This window comes from Staurois parvus, unplaced genomic scaffold (genome assembly GCF_062004578.1).
Source record: "Staurois parvus isolate SC_StPar_1 unplaced genomic scaffold, SC_StPar_1.0 ptg000534l, whole genome shotgun sequence".
NCBI classification, from domain to species: domain Eukaryota; kingdom Metazoa; phylum Chordata; class Amphibia; order Anura; family Ranidae; genus Staurois; species Staurois parvus.
In genome coordinates this window covers 784224-807676 of record NW_028318330.1, presented here as the reverse complement: position 1 = coordinate 807676, position 23453 = coordinate 784224, and the positions used below count along the sequence as shown (strand labels likewise).

At 46.5% G+C, this 23453-nt stretch overlaps 1 protein-coding gene across 1 annotated transcript in view; it reads right to left on the bottom strand.

Moving 5' to 3' along the window:
- Positions 1-23453, bottom strand: part of LOC149451527 (uncharacterized) — a 103592-nt gene that overhangs the window by 44095 nt on the left and 36044 nt on the right. The window contains 2 exon segments of the mRNA XM_089690577.1: positions 4378-4387; positions 4503-6244. Of these exon segments, the coding sequence (XP_089546703.1) occupies positions 4378-4387; positions 4503-6244 (1752 nt within the window).

Below are 23453 nucleotides of genomic sequence, written 5' to 3'. Positions count from 1 at the left end.
AAAGTCTGTGCTCCAATCACATCATCCGATATAAAATGTCCAGCTGGGAGGAAATGGGTGTAACAAAAGAGAATCCATATTATGTGTATATATAGCAGTGGGGGGGAGGGGGAGAGCAGAAGTCAGGAGTATGTAATGTACAACATAGAGTATATAGTGCAGGGGTCAGGAGTATGTAATGTACAACATGGAGTATATAGTGCAGGGGTCAGGAGTATGTAATGTACAACATAGAGTATATAGTGCAGGGGTCAGGAGTATGTAACGTACAACATAGAGTATATAGTGCAGGGGTCAGGAGTATGTAATGTACAACATAGAGTATATAGTGCAGGGGTCAGGAGTATGTAATGTACAACATAGAGTATATAGTGCAGGGGTCAGGAGTATGCAATGTACAACAGAGTATATAGTGCAGGGGTCAGGAGTATGTAATGTACAAGTTATATAGTATATAGTTCAGGGGTCAGGAGTATGTAATGTACAACATAGAATATATAATGCAGGGGTCAGGAGTATGTAATGTACAACATAGAGTATATAGTGCAGGGGTCAGGAGTATGTAATGTACAACAGAGTATATAGTGCAGGGGTCAGGAGTATGTAATGTACTACATAGAGTATATAGTGCAGGGGTCAGGAGTATGTAATGTACAACATAGAGTATATAGTGCAGGGGTCAGGAGTATGTAATGTACAACATAGAGTATATAATGCAGGGGTCAGGAGTATGTAATGTACAAGTTATATAGTATAAGGGTCAGGGCTCACAGTATTAGTATTCTGTAATCAGTGGAAGCTTAAATGTTTACTGTAGACAACATGTAGAGGTGAGCTGGGATTAAACCATCAAGAAACAGGTTAGATTGGAGGTGAGCAAATCATTGGACAGAGGGGTGGACGTGGTATACTTGGACAGAGGGTTGGCGGTGGATGTGGTATACTTGGACAGAGGGGTGGCTGTGGAGGTGGTAAACTTGGAAAGAGGGGTGGCGGTGGACGTGGTATACTTGGACAGAGGGGTGGCGGTGGACGTGGCATACTTGGACAGAGGGGTGGCTGTGGAGGTGGTAAACATGGACAGAGGGGTGTTGGTGGACATCGTATACTTGGACAGAGGAGTGGTGGTGGACGTGGTATACCTGGAAAGAGGGGTGGTGGTGGACGTGGTATACTTGGACAGAGGGGTGGACATGGTATACTTGGAAAGAGGGGTGGCTGTGGAGGTGGTAAACTTGAATAAAGGAGTGTCGGTGGACGTGGTAAACTTGGACAGAGGGGTGTCGGTGGACGTGGTATACTTGGACAGAGGGGTGTCGGTGGACGTGGTATACTTGGACAGAGGGGTGTCGGTGGACGTGGTATACTTGGACAGAGGGTTGTCGGTGGATGTGGTATACTTGGACAGAGGGGTGGCGGTGGACGTGGAATACTTGGACAGAGGGGTGGCGGTGGACGTGGAATACTTTGACAGAGGGGTGTCGGTGGACGTGGAATACTTGGACAGAGGGGTGGCGGTGGACGTGGTATACTTGGACAGAGGGGTGGCGGTGGACGTGGTATACTTGGAAAGAGGGGTGGCGGTGGACGTGGTATACTTGGAAAGAGGGGTGGCGGTGGACGTGGTATACTTGGACAGAGGGGTGGCGGTGGACGTGGTATACTTGGACAGAGGGGTGGCGGTGGACGTGGTATACTTGGACAGAGGGGTGGCGGTGGACGTGGTATACTTGGACAGAGGGGTGGCGGTGGATGTGGTATACTTGGAAAGAGGGGTGGCGGTGGACGTGGTATACTTGGACAGAGGGGTGGACGTGGTATACTTGGACAGAGGGGTGGACGTGGTATACTTGGACAGAGGGGTGGCGGTGGACGTGGAATACTTGTGTGATGGATTTGGTAAAATGCCTATTTCGTTTCCTATTGAATATACAGTGGGGATGGAAAGTTTGGGCACCCCAGCTAAAAATTTGTATTAATGTGCATAAAGAAGCCAAGGAAAGTTGGAAAAATCTCCAAAAGGCATCAAATTACAGATTAGACATTCTTATAATATGTCAACAAAAGTTAGATTTTATTTCCATCATTTACACTTTCAAAATAACAGAAAACAAAAAAATGGCGTCTGCAAAAGTTTGGGCACCCTGCAGAATTTATAGCATGCACTGCCCCCTTTGCCAAGCTGAGACCTGCCAGTGTCATGGATTGTTCTCAATCATCGTCTGGGAAGACCAGGTTATGTCAATCTCAAAGGTTTTAAATGCCCAGACTCATCTGACCTTGCCCCAAACAATCAGCACCATGGCTTCTTCTAAGCAGTTGTCTAGAAAACTGAAACTGAAAATAGTTGACGCTCGCAAAGCTGGAGAAGGCTATAAGAAGATAGCAAAGTGTTTTCAGATGTCAATATCCTCTGTTCGGAATGTAATTAAGAAATGGCAGTCATCAGGAACAGTGGAAGTTAAAGCAAGATCTGGAAGACCAAGAAAAATATCAGACAGAACAGCTCATAGGATTGTGAGAAAAACAATTCAAAACCCACGTTTGACTGCACGATCCCTCCAGAAAGATCTGGCAGACACTGGAGTTGTGGTCACTATTCCACTATAAAGAGATACTTGTACAAATATGGTCTTCATGGAAGAGTCATCAGAAGAAAACCTCTTCTACGTCCTCACCACAAAAATCATCGTTTGAACTTTGCAAATAAACATATAGACAAGCCCGATGTATTTTGGAAACAAGTTCTGTGGACCGATGAGGTTAAAATTGAACTTTTTGGCCGGAATGAGCAAAGGTACGTTTGGAGAAGAAGGGGCACAGAATTGAATGAAAAGAACCTCTGTCCAACTGTTAAGCATGGGGTCGGATCAATCATGCTTTGGGGTTGTGTTGCAGCCAGTGGCACAGGGAACATCTCACGAGTAGAAAGAAAAATGGATTCAATAAAATTTCAGCAAATTTTGGATGGTAACCTGATGCCATCTGTGAAAAAGCTGAAGTTAAAGAGAGGATGGCTTCTACAAATGGATAATGATCCTAAACACACCTCGAAATCCACGGGGGATTACATCAAGAGGCGTAAACTGAAGGTTTTGCCATGGCCTTCACAATCTCCTGACCTCAACATAATTGAAAATCTATGGATAGACCTTAAAAGAGCCGTGCGTGACAGACAGCCCAGAAATCTCAAAGAACTGGAAGACTTTTGTAAGGAAGAATGGGCAAAGATACCTCAAACAAGAACTGAAAGACTCTTGGCTGGCTACAAAAAGCGTTTACAAGCTGTGATACTTGCCAAAGGGGGCAGTACAAGATATTAACTCTGCAGGGGGCCCAAACTTTTGCAGACGCCATTTTTTTGTTTTCTGTTATTTTGAAAGTGTAAATGATGGAAATAAAATCTAACTTTTGTTGACATATTATAAGAATGTCTAATCTGTAATTTGATGCCTTTTGGAGATTTTTCCATCTTTCCTTGGCTTCTTTATGCACATTAATACACATTTTTAGCTGGGGTGCCCAAACTTTCGATCCCCACTGTACATTGATCAGCCTTAACTTTCCCAATAACATTATTTAAAAAAAAAAAAAGACCTTAAAACTTGTATTGATGAGAAAACTCCAAAATAGAAAGTCCTTCCAACTCTTACATAAACTCAAAAATGTGTTTAATGATAATATTGCATACAATTAGAAATAAAATACTGGAATTCAGAATGTTTAGATAATGTCCAAAAATATAGTTATGTTCTTGAGAAAAAAATTGTATGTAAAATTGTTTGTGTGAATCTGTAGTCTCCTCAGCCCAGCTTCTAAAAAGTGTGCCACCAAAAAGTCTTTGTTCTGCTCTATAAAGGAGCAATTCAGCCCCCACCTTCTCCTAAAAGTTGGCTGGTTTTCCTCTCTGGTTCTTATAGTCCCACAATAATATCTGGTGACAGATGTATAGAACAAACCTTCAGTCTTCTCCCCTCCCCTAGGAGGGAGTCTGAAAATGAATCCTTGGGACCTCTAATCAAACCTTCACTGACATTCCATCAGTCAGGGGGGATGGGATGTGTTACACATATATACTATACATATATATATTCTCCCAAAAGTAATCTTAATATAAAAGTTATATCATATAGAAATATCCTAATCAAGAAATATTACAGTATAAAATGTGTAAGCTTACCATGTATGAAATAGATTCTTACAATTCTCCTATTAGTGAAACTTTAGCTCCTCCCCACAGAGATGGGGGAGGGAAGCCAGCTAACCAATTCATGACTAATTACTACCACATGTTACTAGAATGTAGAGAACAAACCCAAGATATATATCCATATACATATGTATTCACATAGACTAACAATAGTCTGTTTATCTCACTTTTCCAAATCTAGAAAAATTGAAATATAATAAATCAATTATTTTATTAAGATCCAACACATTCATACATATGTTAGTAATGATATTAGGTTATGGAAGGCTTCTAACAGGAACATTTCCCTCACTCAGGACAGGAAAGTGGCTTCTTTCCCGTGTGAGACCTCTGATGTGTGTAAAGACTGGACTTCTTCAAAAAACATTTCCTGCAATCAAGACAGGAAAATGGCTTTTCAACCACATGAGACTTCTGATGTCTGACAAGTTTTGATTTTTCTGCAAAACATTTCCCACACTCCGAACAGGAATATGGCTTCTCCCCCGTGTGAGATCTCTGATGTGAGTAAAAACTGGACTTCTGTGAAAAACATTTCCGGCACTCAGGGCAGGAATACGGCTTCTCCCCTGTGTGATATCTTTGATGTGTGTTAAGACTGGACTTCTGTGAAAAACATTTCCCGCACTCAGAACAGGAATACGGCTTCTCCCCCATGTGAGATCTTTGATGTCTGTAAAGATCAGATGTCTGTGAAAAACATTTCCCACAATCAGAACAGAAATATGGCTTCTCCCCTGTGTGAGATCTCTGATGTATGTACAGATTGGACTTATCTGAAAAACATTTCCTGCACTCAGAACAGGAATATGACTTCTCCCCTGTGTGAGATTTCTGGTGTTTCTGAAGACTGGACTTCACTGAAAAACATTTCCCGCATTCAGGACACGAATATGGCATTTCCCCCATGTGACATCTCTGATGTTTCTGAAGATTAGCCTTCGCTGAAAAACATACCCCGCACTCAGGACAGGAATACGGCTTTTCCCCTGTGTGAGACCTCTGATGTATGGAAAGACGGGACTTGCATGAAAAACATTTCCCGCACTCAGAACAGGAATACGGCTTCTCCACCGTGTGAGATCTCTGATGTGTGTAAAGATAGTACTTAGTTGAAAAACATTTCCCACACTCAGGACAGGAATACAGCTTCTCTCCCGTGTGAGATCTCTGATGTGCGTAAAGATAGTACTTAGTTGAAAAACATTTCCCACACTCAGGACAGGAATACGGCTTCTCCCCCGTGTGAGATCTCTGATGTGTGTGAAGACCGTATTTCTGTGAAAAACATTTCCCGCACTGAGGACAGGAATATGGCTTCTCCCCCGTGTGAGATCTCTGATGCCTATTAAGACCAAATTTATAACGGAAACATTTCCCACACTCAGGACAGGAATACAGCTTCTCTCCCGTGTGAGATCTCTGATGTGCGTAAAGATAGTACTTAGTTGAAAAACATTTCCCACACTCAGGACAGGAATACGGCTTCTCCCCCGTGTGAGATCTCTGATGTGTGTGAAGACCGTATTTCTGTGAAAAACATTTCCCGCACTCAGGACAGGAATATGGTTTCTCCCCCGTGTGAGATCTCTGATGTGCGTAAAGATAGTACTTAGTTGAAAAACATTTCCCACACTCAGGACAGGAATACGGCTTCTCCCCCGTGTGAGATCTCTGATGTGTGTGAAGACCGTATTTCTGTGAAAAACATTTCCCGCACTCAGGACAGGAATATGGCTTCTCCCCCGTGTGAGATCTCTGATGCCTATTAAGACCAAATTTATAACGGAAACATTTCCCACACTCAGTACAGGAGAACTTCTTCCCTGTTGGAAGGCCGGCCCGGTCCCGCACAGTCTGAGGTTCCTCAGGATACGAGGAATCCGATGGTCCATCTACACTGGGTGGTGCCGGATGGACATTGGAGGGAGCCGGGTTTTCTCGTGGACTATACTGTGTGATGTCCTCATCTTCTACTTTCCAGTCTGGAGACAAAGTGAGACAATCCTCGGAGGTTTTCCTCATCTCCCGGCCATGGACTAAAATACAAAGACAAAGAGGATTACTAGACAGGAGCTGATTGGTTCCCCCAAACCAGGACTCCGCCCACATCAGGCAGCTTGGGCTCTGAGGAGCTTACAATTCCACCCTCAAGGGAACTAGGAAATGGCTCCTCTGATCTCCTACCAGGTCATTTCTTTATTCATGGACCTTAGTCAGAGAGTGAGGAAACAACCAGAACTGTCTTTTATAGGAGGGACAGTGATGAAGGGATTATAGGACGAGGGTCCCCACCCCCTCTATCACTCATCGCCATCTTCCCAACACAAGAAGTACTGCACTTCCTTATTTACTCCATGATTTAGTCATGAAGAACAGCGGGGCTGAGCCCCACCAGAGGTCAGAGAGTGAGGATGGGGGGAGAACAACCAAGATGAAGACTGGACTGATCCTGAAGACCACCATCATTGGGGTATTGACTCCTCCCTCATTATCACTTTCTGTTTAAGGGTCCAAAGTTGGAGGATGTTATCACATTATTATCACCATGTAAAAGTCTGTGCTCCAATCACATCATCCGATATAAAATGTCAAGCTGGGAGGAAATGGGGGAACAAAAGAGAATACATATTATGTGTATATATAGCAGTGGGGGGAGGGGGAGAGCAGAAGTCAGGAGTATGTAATGTACAACATAGAGTATATAGTGCAGGGGTCAGGAGTATGTAATGTACAACATAGAGTATATAGTGCAGGGGTCAGGAGTATGTAATGTACAACATAGAGTATATAGTGCAGGGGTCAGGAGTATGTAATGTACAACAGAGTATATAGTGCAGGGGTCAGGAGTATGTAATGTACAACATAGAGTATATAGTGCAGGGGTCAGGAGTATGTAATGTACAAGTTATATAGTATAAGGGTAAGGACTCACAGTATTAGTATTCTGTAATCAGTGGAAGCTTAAATGTTTACTGTAGACAACATGTAGAGGTGAGCTGGGATTAAACCATCATGAAACAGGTTAGATTGGAGGTGAGAAAATCCTTGGACAGAGGGGTGGCCGTGGCATACTTGGACAGAAGGGTGATTGTGGACATGGTATCTTGGACAGAGGGGTGGCGGTGGACATGGCATACTTGGACAGAGGAGTGGCGGGGGGATGTGGTATACTTGGACAGAGGAGTGGAGGGGGGACGTGGTATACTTGGACAGAGGGGTGGCGGTGGACGTGGTATACTTGGACAGAGGGGTGGCGGTGGACATGGCATACTTGGACAGAGGGGTGGCGGTGGATGTGGTATACTTGGACAGAGAAATCTGAATGTAAATGGATTGAAAACTGGCTAAAAGATCGTATTCAGAGAGTAGTGGTTAATTATTCATACTCTGAATGGTCTGGGGGTGTCAGTGGAGCACCCCAAGGTTCAGTGTTATTAGTGGGGTACACCAAGGTTCAGTGTTATTAGTGGGGTACCCCAAGGTTCAGTGTTATTAGTGGGGTACCCCAAGGTTCAGTGTGATTAATGGGGTACCCCAAGGTTCAGTGTTATTAGTGGGGTACCCCAAGGTTCAGTATTATTAGTGGGGTACCCCAAGGTTCAGTGTTATTAGTGGGGTACCCCAGGGATCAGTGTTAGTGGGGTACCCCAAGGTTCAGTGTTATTAGTGGGGTACCCCAAGGGTCAGTGTTATTAGTGGGGTACCCCAGGGATCAGTGTTAGTGGGGTACCCCAAGGTTCAGTGTTATTAGTGGGGTACCCCAAGGGTCAGGGTTATTAGTGGGGTACCCCAAGGTTCAGTATTATTAGTGGTGTACCCCAGGGTTCAGTGTTATTAGTGGGGTACCCCAAGGTTCAGTATTATTAGTGGTGTACCCCAAGGTTCAGTGTGATTAGTGGGGTACCCCAGGGTTCAGTGTTATTAGTGTGGTACCCCAAGGTTCAGTGTTATTAGTGGGGTACCCCAAGGGTCAGGGTTATTAGTGGGGTACCCCAAGGTTCAGTATTATTAGTGGTGTACCCCAAGGTTCAGTATTATTAGTGGTGTACCCCAAGGCTCAGTGTGATTAGTGGGGTACCCCAAGGTTCAGTGTCATTAGTGGGGTACCCCAGGGATCAGTGTTGGGACCCTTACTTATTAATATATATATAAACAATATGGGGTGTGAGATTATAAACCCCATTCCAGTCTTTGCAGATGACACCAAGCTGTGCCGGGGAATAACGTCCTTACAGGATGTCTCCAACTTACAAGCCGACCTCAATGCTCTGTGTAATTGGGGGGCTATGGGGCCAATGGGGGCTAATGGTGATAAATGTAAGGCTCTGCACTTGGGGGGGCTAAGAATATGCATCATACATACTAGGGGGATACAACTGGGGGGGACAATGGTGGAGAAGGATCTGGAGGTGTCAATGGTGAAGGATCTGGGGGGGGTCAATGGTGAAGGATCTGGGGGGGACTCAATGGTGGAGAAGGATTTGGGGGGGTCAAAGAACATTGGGGAACTGGAGAAAGTACAAAGAAAGGCAACCAAACTGATACGAGGCATGGAGGAGATCAGCTATGAGGAAAGATTAGAGGAACTGAATGTATTCTCTACTGAGAAGAGGAGATTAAGGGGGGATATGATCTCCATGTATAATACATAAGGGGGGGATATGATCTCCATGTATAATACATAAGGGGGGGATATGATCTCCATGTATAATACATAAGGGGGGATATGATCTCCATGTATAATACATAAAGTGGATATGATCTCCATGTATAATACATAAGGGGGGATATGATCTCCATGTATAATACATAAGGGGGGATATGATCTCCATGTATAATACATAAGGGGGATATGATCTCCATGTATAATACATAAGGGGGATATGATCTCCATGTATAATACATAAGGGGGGGATATGATCTCCATGTATAATACATAAGGGGGGGATATGATCTCCATGTATAATACATAAGGGGGGATATGATCTCCATGTATAATACATAAGGGGGGATATGATCTCCATGGATAATACATAAAGTGGATATGATCTCCATGTATAATACATAAGGGGGGATATGATCTCCATGTATAATACATAAGGGGGGATATGATCTCCATGTATAATACATAAGGGGGGGATATGATCTCCATGTACAATACATAAGGGGGATATGATCTCCATGTATAATACATAAGGGGGGATATGATCTCCATGTATAATACATATGGGGGGGATATGATCTCCATGTATAATACATAAGGGGGATATGATCTCCATGTATAATACATAAGGGGGGATATGATCTCCATGTATAATACATAAGGGGGATATGATCTCCATGTATAATACATAAGGGGGGATATGATCTCCATGTATAATACATAAGGGGGGATATGATCTCTATGTATAATACATAAGGGGGGATATGATCTCCATGTATAATACATAAGGGGGGATATGATCTCCATGTATAATACATAAGGGGGGGATATGATCTCCATGTATAATACATAAGGGGGGATATGATCTCCATGTATAATACATAAGGGGGGATATGATCTCCATGTATAATACATAAGGGGGATATGATCTCCATGTATAATACATAAGGGGGGATATGATCTCCATGTATAATACATAAGGGGGGATATGATCTCCATGTATAATACATAAGGGGGGATATGATCTCAATGTATTATACATAAGGGGGGATATGATCTCCATGTATAATACATAAGGGGGATATGATCTCCATGTATAATACATAAGGGGGGATATGATCTCCATGTATAATACATAAGGGGGGGATATGATCTCCATGTATAATACATAAGGGGGGATATGATCTCCATGTATAATACATAAGGGGGGGATATGATCTCCATGTATAATACATAAGGGGGGATATGATCTCAATGTATTGTACATAAGGGGGATATGATCTCCATGTATAATACATAAGGGGGGATATGATCTCCATGTATAATACATAAGGGGGGATATGATCTCCATGTATAATACATAAGGGGGGATATGATCACCATGTATTATACATAAGGGGGATATGATCTCCATGTATAATACATAAGGGGGGATATGATCTCCATGTGTAATACATAAGGGGGATATGATCTCCATGTATAATACATAAGGGGGGATATGATCTCCATGTATAATACATAAGGGGGGATATGATCACCATGTATAATACATAAGGGGGGATATGATCTCCATGTATAATACATAAGGGGGGATATGATTTCCATGTATAATACATAAGGGGGGATATGATCTCCATGTATAATACATAAGGGGGGATGTGATCTCCATGTATAATACATAAGGGGGGATATGATCTCCATGTATAATACATAAGGGGGATATGATCTCCATGTATAATACATAAGGGGGGATATGATCTCCATGTATAATACATAAGGGGGGATATGATCTCCATGTATAATACATAAGGGGGGATATGATCTCAATGTATTATACATAAGGGGGGATATGATCTCCATGTATAATACATAAGGGGGATATGATCTCCATGTATAATACATAAGGGGGGATATGATCTCCATGTATAATACATAAGGGGGGGATATGATCTCCATGTATAATACATAAGGGGGGATATGATCTCCATGTATAATACATAAGGGGGGGATATGATCTCCATGTATAATACATAAGGGGGGATATGATCTCAATGTATTGTACATAAGGGGGATATGATCTCCATGTATAATACATAAGGGGGGATATGATCTCCATGTATAATACATAAGGGGGGATATGATCTCCATGTATAATACATAAGGGGGGATATGATCACCATGTATTATACATAAGGGGGATATGATCTCCATGTATAATACATAAGGGGGGATATGATCTCCATGTGTAATACATAAGGGGGATATGATCTCCATGTATAATACATAAGGGGGGATATGATCTCCATGTATAATACATAAGGGGGGATATGATCACCATGTATAATACATAAGGGGGGATATGATCTCCATGTATAATACATAAGGGGGGATATGATTTCCATGTATAATACATAAGGGGGGATATGATCTCCATGTATAATATATAAGGGGGGATGTGATCTCCATGTATAATACATAAGGGGGGATATGATCTCCATGTATAATACATAAGGGGGGATATGATCTCCATGTATAATACATAAGGGGGGATATGATCTCCATGTATAATACATAAGGGGGATATGATCTCCATGTATAATACATAAGGGGGGATATGATCTCCATGTATAATACATAAGGGGGGATATGATCTCCATGTATAATAAATAAGGGGGGATATGATCTCCATGTACAATACATAAGGGGGATATGATCTCCATGTATAATACATAAGGGGGGATATGATCTCCATGTATAATACATAAGGGGGGATATGATCTCCATGTATAATACATAAGAGGGATATGATCTCCATGTATAATACATAAGGGGGGATATGATCTCCAGGCATAATACATAAGGGGGGATATGATCTCCATGTATAATACATAAGGGGGATATGATCTCCATGTATAACACATAAGGGGGGATATGATCTCCAGGCATAATACATAAGGGGGGATATGATCTCCATGTATAATACATAAGGGGGATATGATCTCCATGTATAATACATAAGGGGGGATATGATCTCCATATATAATACATAAGGGGGATATGATCTCCATGTATAATACATAAAGGGGGATATGATCTCCATGTATAATACATAAGGGGGATATGATCACCATGTATAATACATAAGGGGGGGATATGATCTCCATGTATAATACATAAGGGGGATATGATCTCCATGTATAATACGTAAGGGGGGATATGATCTCCATGTATAATATGTAAGGGGGGATATGATCTCCATGTATAATACGTAAGGGGGATATGATCTCCATATATAATACATAAGGGGGGGATATGATCTCCATGTATAATACATAAGGGGGGATATGATCTCCATGTATAATACATAAGGGGGATATGATCTCCATTAGAGATGAGCGAATCGAAGTATCCGAAGTGGAATTCGAGTCGAATATCGGAAAAATTTCGATTCGTGCCGAATCCGAAAAACAGCCTAATTCGGACGCGCGAATCGAAATTTTTCCGAAAATGGCGGCTGACATGTGCGGCGACGGAGCGGGGATGTCGGGGAAGGCGCGCAGACAAGGCGCGCTGCCCCATAATGCATTCCTCAACGACATGTGATCGCATCAGCCAATCAGCAGCCAGCCAGCCAGCACTGTGTAATGGTCGAGGTATATATAGCGGCCATTTTGGAAATCTTCATTTGCCTGCAGTCATTGAACAGAGGCAGACCGCTCTGTACTAGGGACAGGGACAGAGTTAGGGCCACAGAAACGAGAATTGGGGACAGAGAGAAGTTACTTAGGGACAGAGAACCATTACTCAGGGACACAGACTTGTTAATGAGGGCCACAGAATCGTTATTTAGGGACAAAGAAACGCTAGTTAGGGCCACAGAATTCATACTCAGGGACAGACAGAATTGTTACTCAGTGCCAGAGAATTGTTACTTAGGGCCACAGAAACGTTATTAGGGCCACAGAATTTTTACTCAGGGACAGACAGAATTGTTACTGAGTGCCAGAGAATTGTTACTCAGGGACAGACAGAATTGTTACTGAGTGCCAGAGAATTCTTACTCAGGGACAGACAGAATTGTTACTGAGTGCCAGAGAATTCTTACTCAGGGCCACAGAATTCATTCTCAGGGACAGACAGAATTGTTACTCAGGGACAGACAGAATTGTTACTGAGTGCCAGAGAATTGTTACTCAGGGACAGACAGAATTGTTACTGAGTGCCAGAGAATTGTTACTCAGGGACAGACAGAATTGTTACTGAGTGCCAGAGAATTGTTACTCAGGGACAGACAGAATTGTTACTGAGTGCCAGAGAATTGTTACTCTCACAGACACAAAATTGTTACTTGCACAGACACAGAATTGTTACTTGCACAGACACACAATTGTTACTCAGGGCCACAGAATTCATACTCAGGGACAGACAGAATTGTTACTGAGTGCCAGAGAATTCTTACTCAGGGCCACAGAATTCATACTCAGGGACAGACAGAATTGTTACTCAGGGACAGACAGAATTGTTACTGAGTGCCAGAGAATTGTTACTCAGGGACAGACAGAATTGTTACTGAGTGCCAGAGAATTCTTACTCAGGGACAGACAGAATTGTTACTGAGTGCCAGAGAATTGTTACTCTCACAGACACAAAATTGTTACTTGCACAGACACAGAATTGTTACTCGCACAGAGACAGAATTGTTACTCAGGGCCACAGAATTCATACTCAGGGACAGACAGAATTGTTACTGAGTGCCAGAGAATTGTTACTCAGGGACAGACAGAATTGTTACTGAGTGCCAGAGAATTGTTACTCTCACAGACACAAAATTGTTACTTGCACAGACACAGAATTGTTACTTGCACAGACACACAATTGTTACTCAGGGCCACAGAATTCATACTCAGGGACAGACAGAATTGTTACTGAGTGCCAGAGAATTCTTACTCAGGGCCACAGAATTCATACTCAGGGACAGACAGAATTGTTACTCAGGGACAGACAGAATTGTTACTGAGTGCCAGAGAATTGTTACTCAGGGACAGACAGAATTGTTACTGAGTGCCAGAGAATTGTTACTCTCACAGACACAAAATTGTTACTTGCACAGACACAGAATTGTTACTTGCACAGACACACAATTGTTACTCAGGGCCACAGAATTCATACTCAGGGACAGACAGAATTGTTACTGAGTGCCAGAGAATTGTTACTCAGGGACAGACAGAATTGTTACTGAGTGCCAGAGAATTCTTACTCAGGGCCACAGAATTCATTCTCAGGGACAGACAGAATTGTTACTCAGGGACAGACAGAATTGTTACTGAGTGCCAGAGAATTGTTACTCAGGGACAGACAGAATTGTTACTGAGTGCCAGAGAATTGTTACTCAGGGACAGACAGAATTGTTACTGAGTGCCAGAGAATTGTTACTCAGGGACAGACAGAATTGTTACTGAGTGCCAGAGAATTGTTACTCTCACAGACACAAAATTGTTACTTGCACAGACACAGAATTGTTACTTGCACAGACACACAATTGTTACTCAGGGCCACAGAATTCATACTCAGGGACAGACAGAATTGTTACTGAGTGCCAGAGAATTCTTACTCAGGGCCACAGAATTCATACTCAGGGACAGACAGAATTGTTACTCAGGGACAGACAGAATTGTTACTGAGTGCCAGAGAATTGTTACTCAGGGACAGACAGAATTGTTACTGAGTGCCAGAGAATTCTTACTCAGGGACAGACAGAATTGTTACTGAGTGCCAGAGAATTGTTACTCTCACAGACACAAAATTGTTACTTGCACAGACACAGAATTGTTACTCGCACAGAGACAGAATTGTTACTCAGGGCCACAGAATTCATACTCAGGGACAGACAGAATTGTTACTGAGTGCCAGAGAATTGTTACTCAGGGACAGACAGAATTGTTACTGAGTGCCAGAGAATTGTTACTCTCACAGACACAAAATTGTTACTTGCACAGACACAGAATTGTTACTTGCACAGACACACAATTGTTACTCAGGGCCACAGAATTCATACTCAGGGACAGACAGAATTGTTACTGAGTGCCAGAGAATTCTTACTCAGGGCCACAGAATTCATACTCAGGGACAGACAGAATTGTTACTCAGGGACAGACAGAATTGTTACTGAGTGCCAGAGAATTGTTACTCAGGGACAGACAGAATTGTTACTGAGTGCCAGAGAATTGTTACTCTCACAGACACAAAATTGTTACTTGCACAGACACAGAATTGTTACTTGCACAGACACACAATTGTTACTCAGGGCCACAGAATTCATACTCAGGGACAGACAGAATTGTTACTGAGTGCCAGAGAATTGTTACTCAGGGACAGACAGAATTGTTACTGAGTGCCAGAGAATTGTTACTCTCACAGACACAAAATTGTTACTTGCACAGACACAGAATTGTTACTCGCACAGAGACAGAATTGTTACTCAGGGCCACAGAATTCATACTCAGGGACAGACAGAATTGTTACTGAGTGCCAGAGAATTGTTACTCAGGGAAGACAGAATTGTTACTGAGTGCCAGAGAATTGTTACTCAGGGACAGACAGAATTGTTACTGAGTGCCAGAGAATTGTTACTCTCACAGACACAAAATTGTTACTTGCACAGACACAGAATTGTTACTCGCACAGAGACAGAATTGTTACTCAGGGCCACAGAATTCATACTCAGGGACAGACAGAATTGTTACTGAGTGCCAGAGAATTGTTACTCAGGGACAGACAGAATTGTTACTGAGTGCCAGAGAATTGTTACTCTCACAGACACAAAATTGTTACTTGCACAGACACAGAATTGTTACTTGCACAGACACACAATTGTTACTGAGTGCCAGAGAATTGTTACTCAGGGACAGACAGAATTGTTACTGAGTGCCAGAGAATTGTTACTCAGGGACAGACAGAATTGTTACTGAGTGCCAGAGAATTGTTACTCAGGGACAGACAGAATTGTTACTGAGTGCCAGAGAATTGTTACTCGCACAGACACAAAATTGTTACTTGCACAGACACAAAATTGTTACTTGCACAGACACAGAATTGTTACTCGCGCAGACACAGAATTGTTACTCAGGGCCACAGAATTCATACTCAGGGACAGACAGAATTGTTACTGAGTGCCAGAGAATTGTTACTCAGGGACAGACAGAATTGTTACTGAGTGCCAGAGAATTGTTACTCAGGGACAGACAGAATTGTTACTGAGTGCCAGAGAATTGTTACTCAGGGACAGACAGAATTGTTACTGAGTGCCAGAGAATTGTTACTCGCACAGACACAAAATTGTTACTTGCACAGACACAGAATTGTTACTCGCACAGACACAGAATTGTTACTCGCACAGACACAGAATTGTTACTCAGGGCCACAGAATTCATACTCAGGGACAGACAGAATTGTTACTGAGTGCCAGAGAATTGTTACTCAGGGACACCTAATCGTTGAATTAAATAGTATGTCAGACAACATGCAGAGGAGTGGCAGAGGAGGCAATGTTTTAGGAGCGAGCAGACGTGGCAGCAGAGGAAGGGGTCGAGGCAGCAGTATTCGCAGCCAGAGGCCAGTGCTCCCGGTGTCATCCAGCGGTCGTGTCTCCACCGACAACCCTGCCGTCATTGATTGGTTGGCTCGGTCGTCTTCCTCTTCCCAGGTCACCTCTGACACCTACAGCCAACGGTCGGTGGGTACGTCAGACACAACCGTTAGTTGGCATGGCCCGGGACCAAGCCCACTGAAATCACGTGTCCTCTACCTGCCCCTGTCCTTTGCTGTTCCCTCACCAAGCGAAGTATCGCATGCTGTGGGCTCAGCCCCACTGTACAGTGAGGAAGAGCTAACAGAGGGCGGTCAGGAACGGGGGGAGACATCGGCCTTTTCAGCAGCCAAGCGAACAAGTACTGGCGAGGAGAGTGGCTCGGTAGCCGGTCTAGAGACAGGTCTGTCTCCTGACCCAGACGCAGCCGAGGGGGCTAGTAGTGAGGCGGAGACCCTACTTGATGATGAGGAGGTTGATCGCACTTGGCAGCCTCGTCGTCATCAGGCAATTTCTTCCGCATCATCAGGAGAAGAGGGTGGCAGCTTGGCAGCGAGCAAAACAGTCGGTGGGTTGCCCAGGAGACAGCAGCAGGGTCGCATCAGTGTCAGTGGAGCCAAACGTCCACGGAGTAGAGCACCAGCTCCACTGCAGCCTACCACCACGGCCAGTAGTGGTGCCGGTGCGCACGGAGGAAGTAGCAGTCAGCCAGTGAAGAGTAGCGGGGGCAAAGTTTCCTACTCGGTGGTGTGGCAATTTTTCCTCAAGCCGCCCGAGGAAGTAAATGTAGCCGTATGTCGACTATGTGGCCAGAAATGCAAGCGTGGCCAGGGGGCCCATGTTGGGACTACAGCGTTGCGTCAGCATATGCAGCGTCACCATTCGGTGGCCTGGGAAAACCGTGATAAACATACGGCGGTTCTGCCTGCCCCAGCCCCCGCTCCATCACCCGCTCCGTTACTTGCTCCGTCACCCGACGTCGTCAATCGCCCTCTATCAGCCAGTCAAGGCTCCAACACCTCTGCTGAGGGGAGTTGTCGCTCATTGGCATCTTCCGCTCGTTCAGATGCTCCTTCTCCTGCTACTCCTCTTCTCGGATTCCGTCAACAGTCTTTCTTGGAATCCGTATCCAAGAGACAACAGTTTGCGAGCACGCACCCGACGGTGCAAAAGCTGAACGTCCTCCTGTCCAAGTTGCTGGTGCTGCAGTCCCTCCCTTTCCAACTGGTGGACTCAGCACCTTTCCGAGAAATGATGGCTTGTGCCGCGCCGCGGTGGAGAGTGCCAAGCCGTCATTTCTTTGCCCAAAAGGCAGTGCCAGCCCTGCATTCACATGTAGAAGAGATGGTGGGCCAGTCTTTGAGCATGTCGGTCTCTGCCAAAGTGCACGGCAGCGCCGACGTGTGGAGCTGTAACTACGGTCAGGGACAGTACATGTCATTTACGGCCCACTGGGTGAACGTGGTGCCGGCACAGCCGCACCAGCAACTTGGACAGGTCACGACGCTTTTGCCTCCACGTTTGCACGTCCTTGGTCCAGCAAGCATGTCCGCCTCTACCACCTCTTTTTCCGCCGTGTCCTCAGCCGCCACCCCCGTGCCAAGTCCCATTACCCGACCGGCATATCACATGTGCAGGGCGCAACGGTGTCACGCTGTGCTGCACCTGGTATGCCTTGGCGAACGTAGTCACACAGGGGAGGAACTGCTGAGTGTAATGAACAGAGAAATCGACAGATGGCTGTCTCCGCGCAAACTAAAAATCGGAACCATGTTGACTGACAACGGAAAGAACATGGTGTCTGCTCTGCGTCAAGGAAGGTTGTGCCATGCGCCATGCATGGCTCACGTGTTCAATCTGGTTGTCAAGCGGTTCCTAAAATCCACCATCCCACTGCAAGACATCCTTAAAATGTCACGTAAACTGTGCATGCATTTCAGCCATTCCTACACCGCAAAGAACACCCTCATTGAGCTGCAGCGGCAGAACGGAATTCCACAGCATCGCCTGATCTGCGACGTTGCAACAAGGTGGAATTCAACCCTACACATGTTAGACCGCCTTTACGAGCAGCGAAAGGCCATCACCGATTTCCTGATGTTACAAGCGGATAAAGGTACTCCCCTGTGTAACTTAGATGTCAGCCATTGGCAGCTCATGCGTGACACCTGCCGCTTGCTCAGGCCCTTTGAGGAGGCCACGCTATTCGTGAGTCGGCAGGACTATGGGATGAACGACGTCATTCCTCTGTTGCACGTCCTGGAACAAATGCTGTTAACAATGGCTGGTCAGGGTGCGGTAGACGTGGCGCACAGATCTCAACGCCACATGACCCCTGTGGGGGCAGGACAGGAAGAAGAGGAGGAGGTAGAGGAGGACATTTGTGCTCAGGAATTATTGAGTGAAATGGGTGGTTTTTCCACTCAGCGGACAGGAGTGGAGGAGCAGGAGCATCTGGTAGAGGAGGAGGAGGAGGAGACAGAGGACCCAGACGCACCGTGGCAGTATGCTGTGGAGATGGAGGCAGGGAGTCCCTCGCATTCCTTGGCACAAATGGCCCATAGCATGCTCGGTTGCTTGCGTAGCGACAGCCGAATAATAACCATCAGACAGAGGGATGACTTTTGGCTGTCCACCTTGTTGGACCCTCGCTACCGGTCCAAAATGGTGGCCTTTTTCACACCTGCTGAGAGGGAGGCCAAAATTACGTACTATAAAAACCACCTATGTAGTCAGTTGGTCTCTGCCTTTGTGCGCCATCGTCCATCCTCAGACACTGTGGGCCCTGTGCGCTCGCGTTCCGCTGGCATGGCAGCAGGGGAGGGGTGGGGTGGTAGGAGCAGTGGCAGCTCCACCAGCAGCGGCTGCCTCAGTCTGCAGTCGATGATGAGTAGCTTTCTTCACCAGCGCAGTGAGGAAACTACTAACCAGCCGCAGCAGCAGCAGCAGCATCAGGTGGACCTGGAGCAGGAGCTCAAACAACAGGCTTGGGCCTACTTGGACAGCACCCTGCCAACCGAGGTAGACAATCCCCTTGACTACTGGGCAACGAAACTTGACCTTTGGCCCCAACTAGCTGAATTTGCCCTTGAAAGGCTGTCATGCCCGGCCAGTAGCGTGGCATCGGAGCGCGTGTTTAGTGCGGCAGGAGGTATTGTAACTCCGCGGAGGACACGACTGTCCACCCAAAGTGTGGAGAGACTCACGTTTGTGAAAATGAATCAGGCGTGGATTAGTCTGGATTTCAAACCACCAGTTCCTGACACAACTGACTAAATCCGCCATGAATCATGCCTCAAACATGTGCCACTTTCAGGTCTCCTCACACTGCTGGTGTGTTGAATTTTTTGACATAGGGTGCTGGCAGATTACGGGCCTCCTATAGCTGCTGCCAGGCCCCTAATCTGCCATAGGCCCCTATATACCACCTCCTCCTGCTGCTGCCAGGTCCAGAGTCTCTCATGGGTCCCTGTACGGCCTCCCATTGCTGCTGTCTCCATCGCCACACTCTGCTGCCATGTGCCACTTTCAGGTCTCTTCACACTGCTGGTGTGTTAAATTTTTTGACATAGGGTGCAGGCAGATTACGGGCCTCACATAGCTGCTGCCAGGCCCCTAATCTGCCATGGGCCCCTATATACCACCTCCTCCTGCTGCTGCCAGGTCCAGAGTCTCTCATGGGTCCCTGTACGGCCTCCCATTGCTGCTGTCTCCATCGCCACACTCTGCTGCCATGTGCCACTTTCAGGTCTCTTCACACTGCTGGTGTGTTAAATTTTTTGACATAGGGTGCTGCAAGATAACGGGCCTCACATAGCTGCTGCCAGGCCCCTAATCAGCCATGGGCCCCTATACCGCCTCCTCCTGCTGCTGCCAGGTCCAGAGTCTCTCATGCCATGTGCCACTTTCAGGTCTCTTCACACTGCTGGTGTGTTAAATTTTTTGACATAGGGTGCAGGCAGATTACGGGCCTCACATAGCTGCTGCCAGGCCCCTAATCTGCCATGGGCCCCTATATACCACCTCCTCCTGCTGCTGCCAGGTCCAGAGTCTCTCATGGGTCCCTGTACGGCCTCCCATTGCTGCTGTCTCCATCGCCACACTCTGCTGCCATGTGCCACTTTCAGGTCTCTTCACACTGCTGGTGTGTTAAATTTTTTGACATAGGGTGCTGCAAGATAACGGGCCTCACATAGCTGCTGCCAGGCCCCTAATCAGCCATGGGCCCCTATACCGCCTCCTCCTGCTGCTGCCAGGTCCAGAGTCTCTCATGCCATGTGCCACTTTCAGGTCTCTTCACACTGCTGGTGTGTTTAATTTTTTGACATAGGGTGCAGGCAGATTACGGGCCTCACATAGCTGCTGCCAGGCCCCTAATCTGCCATGGGCCCCTATATACCGCCTCCTCATGCTGCTGCCAAGTCCAGAGTCTGTCATGGTCCCTGTACGGCCTCCCATTGCTGCTGTCTCCATCGCCACACTCTGCTGCCATGTGCCACTTTCAGGTCTCTTCACACTGCTGGTGTGTTAAATTTTTTGACATAGGGTGCAGGCAGATTACGGGCCTCACATAGCTGCTGCCAGGCCCCTAATCTGCCATGGGCCCCTATATACCGCCTCCTCATGCTGCTGCCAAGTCCAGAGTCTGTCATGGTCCCTGTACGGCCTCCCATTGCTGCTGTCTCCATCGCCACACTCTGCCATGTGCCACTTTCAGGTCTCTTCACACTGCTGGTGTGTTTAATTTTTTGACATAGGGTGCAGGCAGATTACGGGCCTCACATAGCTGCTGCCAGGCCCCTAATCTGCCATAGGCCCCTATATACCGCCTCCTCATGCTGCTGCCAGGTCCAGAGTCTCTCATGGGTCCCTGTACGGCCTCCCATTGCTGCTTTCTCCATCGCCACACTCTGCCATGTGCCACTTTCAGGTCTCCTCACACACTGCTGGTGTGTTGAATTTTTTGACATAGGGTGCTGGCAGATTACGGGCCTCCCATAGCTGCTGCCAGGCCCCTAATCTGCCATGGGCCCCTATATACCGCCTCCTCATGCTGCTGCCAAGTCCAGAGTCTGTCATGGGTCCCTGTACGGCCTCCCATTGCTGCTGTCTCCATCGCCACACTCTGCCATGTGCCACTTTCAGGTCTCCTCACACACTGCTGGTGTGTAGAATTTTTTGACATAGGGTGCTGGCAGATTACGGGCCTCCCATAGCTGCTGCCAGGCCCCTAATCTGCCATGGGCCCCTATATACCGCCTCCTCATGCTGCTGCCAAGTCCAGAGTCTGTCATGGGTCCCTGTACGGCCTCCCATTGCTGCTGTCTCCATCGCCACACTCTGCCATGTGCCACTTTCAGGTCTCCTCACACTGCTGGTGTGTTGAATTTTTTGACATAGGGTGCTGGCAGATTACGGGCCTCCTATAGCTGCTGCCAGGCCCCTAATCTGCCATGGGCCCCTATATACCGCCTCCTCATGCTGCTGCCAAGTTCAGAGTCTGTCATGGGTCCCTGTACGGCCTCCCATTGCTGCTGTCTCCATCGCCACACTCTGCCATGTGCCACTTTCAGGTCTCCTCACACTGCTGGTGTGTTGAATTTTTTGACATAGGGTGCTGGCAGATTACGGGCCTCCTATAGCTGCTGCCAGGCCCCTAATCTGCCATAAGCCCCTATATACCGCCTCCTCATGCTGCTGCCAAGTCCAGAGTCTGTCATGGGTCCCTGTACGGCCTCCCATTGCTGCTGTCTCCATCGCCACACTCTGCCATGTGCCACTTTCAGGTCTCCTCACACACTGCTGGTGTGTTGAATTTTTTGACATAGGGTGCTGGCAGATTACGGGCCTCCTATAGCTGCTGCCAGGCCCCTAATCTGCCGTAGGCCCCTATATACCGCCTCCTCATGCTGCTGCCAGGTCCAGAGTCTCTCATGGGTCCCTGTACGGCCTCCCATTGCTGCTGTCTCCATCGCCACACTCTGCCATGTGCCACTTTCAGGTCTCCTCACACTGCTGGTGTGTTCCATTTTTTGTCATAGGGTGCTGGCAGATTATGGGCCTCCCATAACTGCTGCCAGGCCCCTAATCTGCCATGGGCCCCTATACCGACTCCTCATGCTGTGACGTTGCAACAAGGTGGAATTCAACCCTACATATGTTAGACCGCCTTTACGAACAGCAAAAGGCCATCACAGATTTCCTGATGTTAAAAGCAGATAAAGGTACTCCCTGTGTAACTTAGATGTCAGCCATTGGCAGCTCATGCGTGACACCTGCGCTTGCTCAGGCCCTTTGAGGAGGCCACGCTATTCGTGAGTCGGCAGGACTATGGGATGAACGACGTCATTCCTCTGTTGCACGTCCTGGAACAAATGCTGTTAACAATGGCTGGTCAGGGTGCGGTAGACGTGGCGCACAGATCTCAACGCCACATGGCCCCTGTGGGGGCAGGACTGGAAGAAGAGGAGGAGGTAGAGGAGGACATTGGTGCTCAGGAATTATTGAGTGAAATGGGTGGTTTTTCCACTCAGCGGACAGGAGTGGAGGAGCAGGAGCATCTGGTAGAGGAGGAGGAAGAGGAGACAGAGGACCTAGACGCACCGTGGCAGTATGCTGTGGAGATGGAGGCAGGGAGTCCCTCGCATTCCTTGGCACAAATGGCCCATAGCATGCTCGGTTGCTTGCGTAGCGACAGCCGAATAATAACCATCAGACAGAGGGATGACTTTTGGCTGTCCACCTTGTTGGACCCTCGCTACCGTTCAAAAATGGTGGCCTTTTTCACACCTGCTGAGAGGGAGGCCAAAATAACGTACTATAAAAAACACCTATGTAGTCAGCTGGTCTCTGCCTGTCTGCGCCAACGTCCATCCTCAGACACTGTGGGCCCTGTGCGCTCGTGTTCCGCTGCCATGGCAGCAGGGGAGGGGTGGGGTGGTAGGAGCAGTGGCAGCTCCACCAGCAGCGGCTGCCTCAGTCTGCAGTCGATG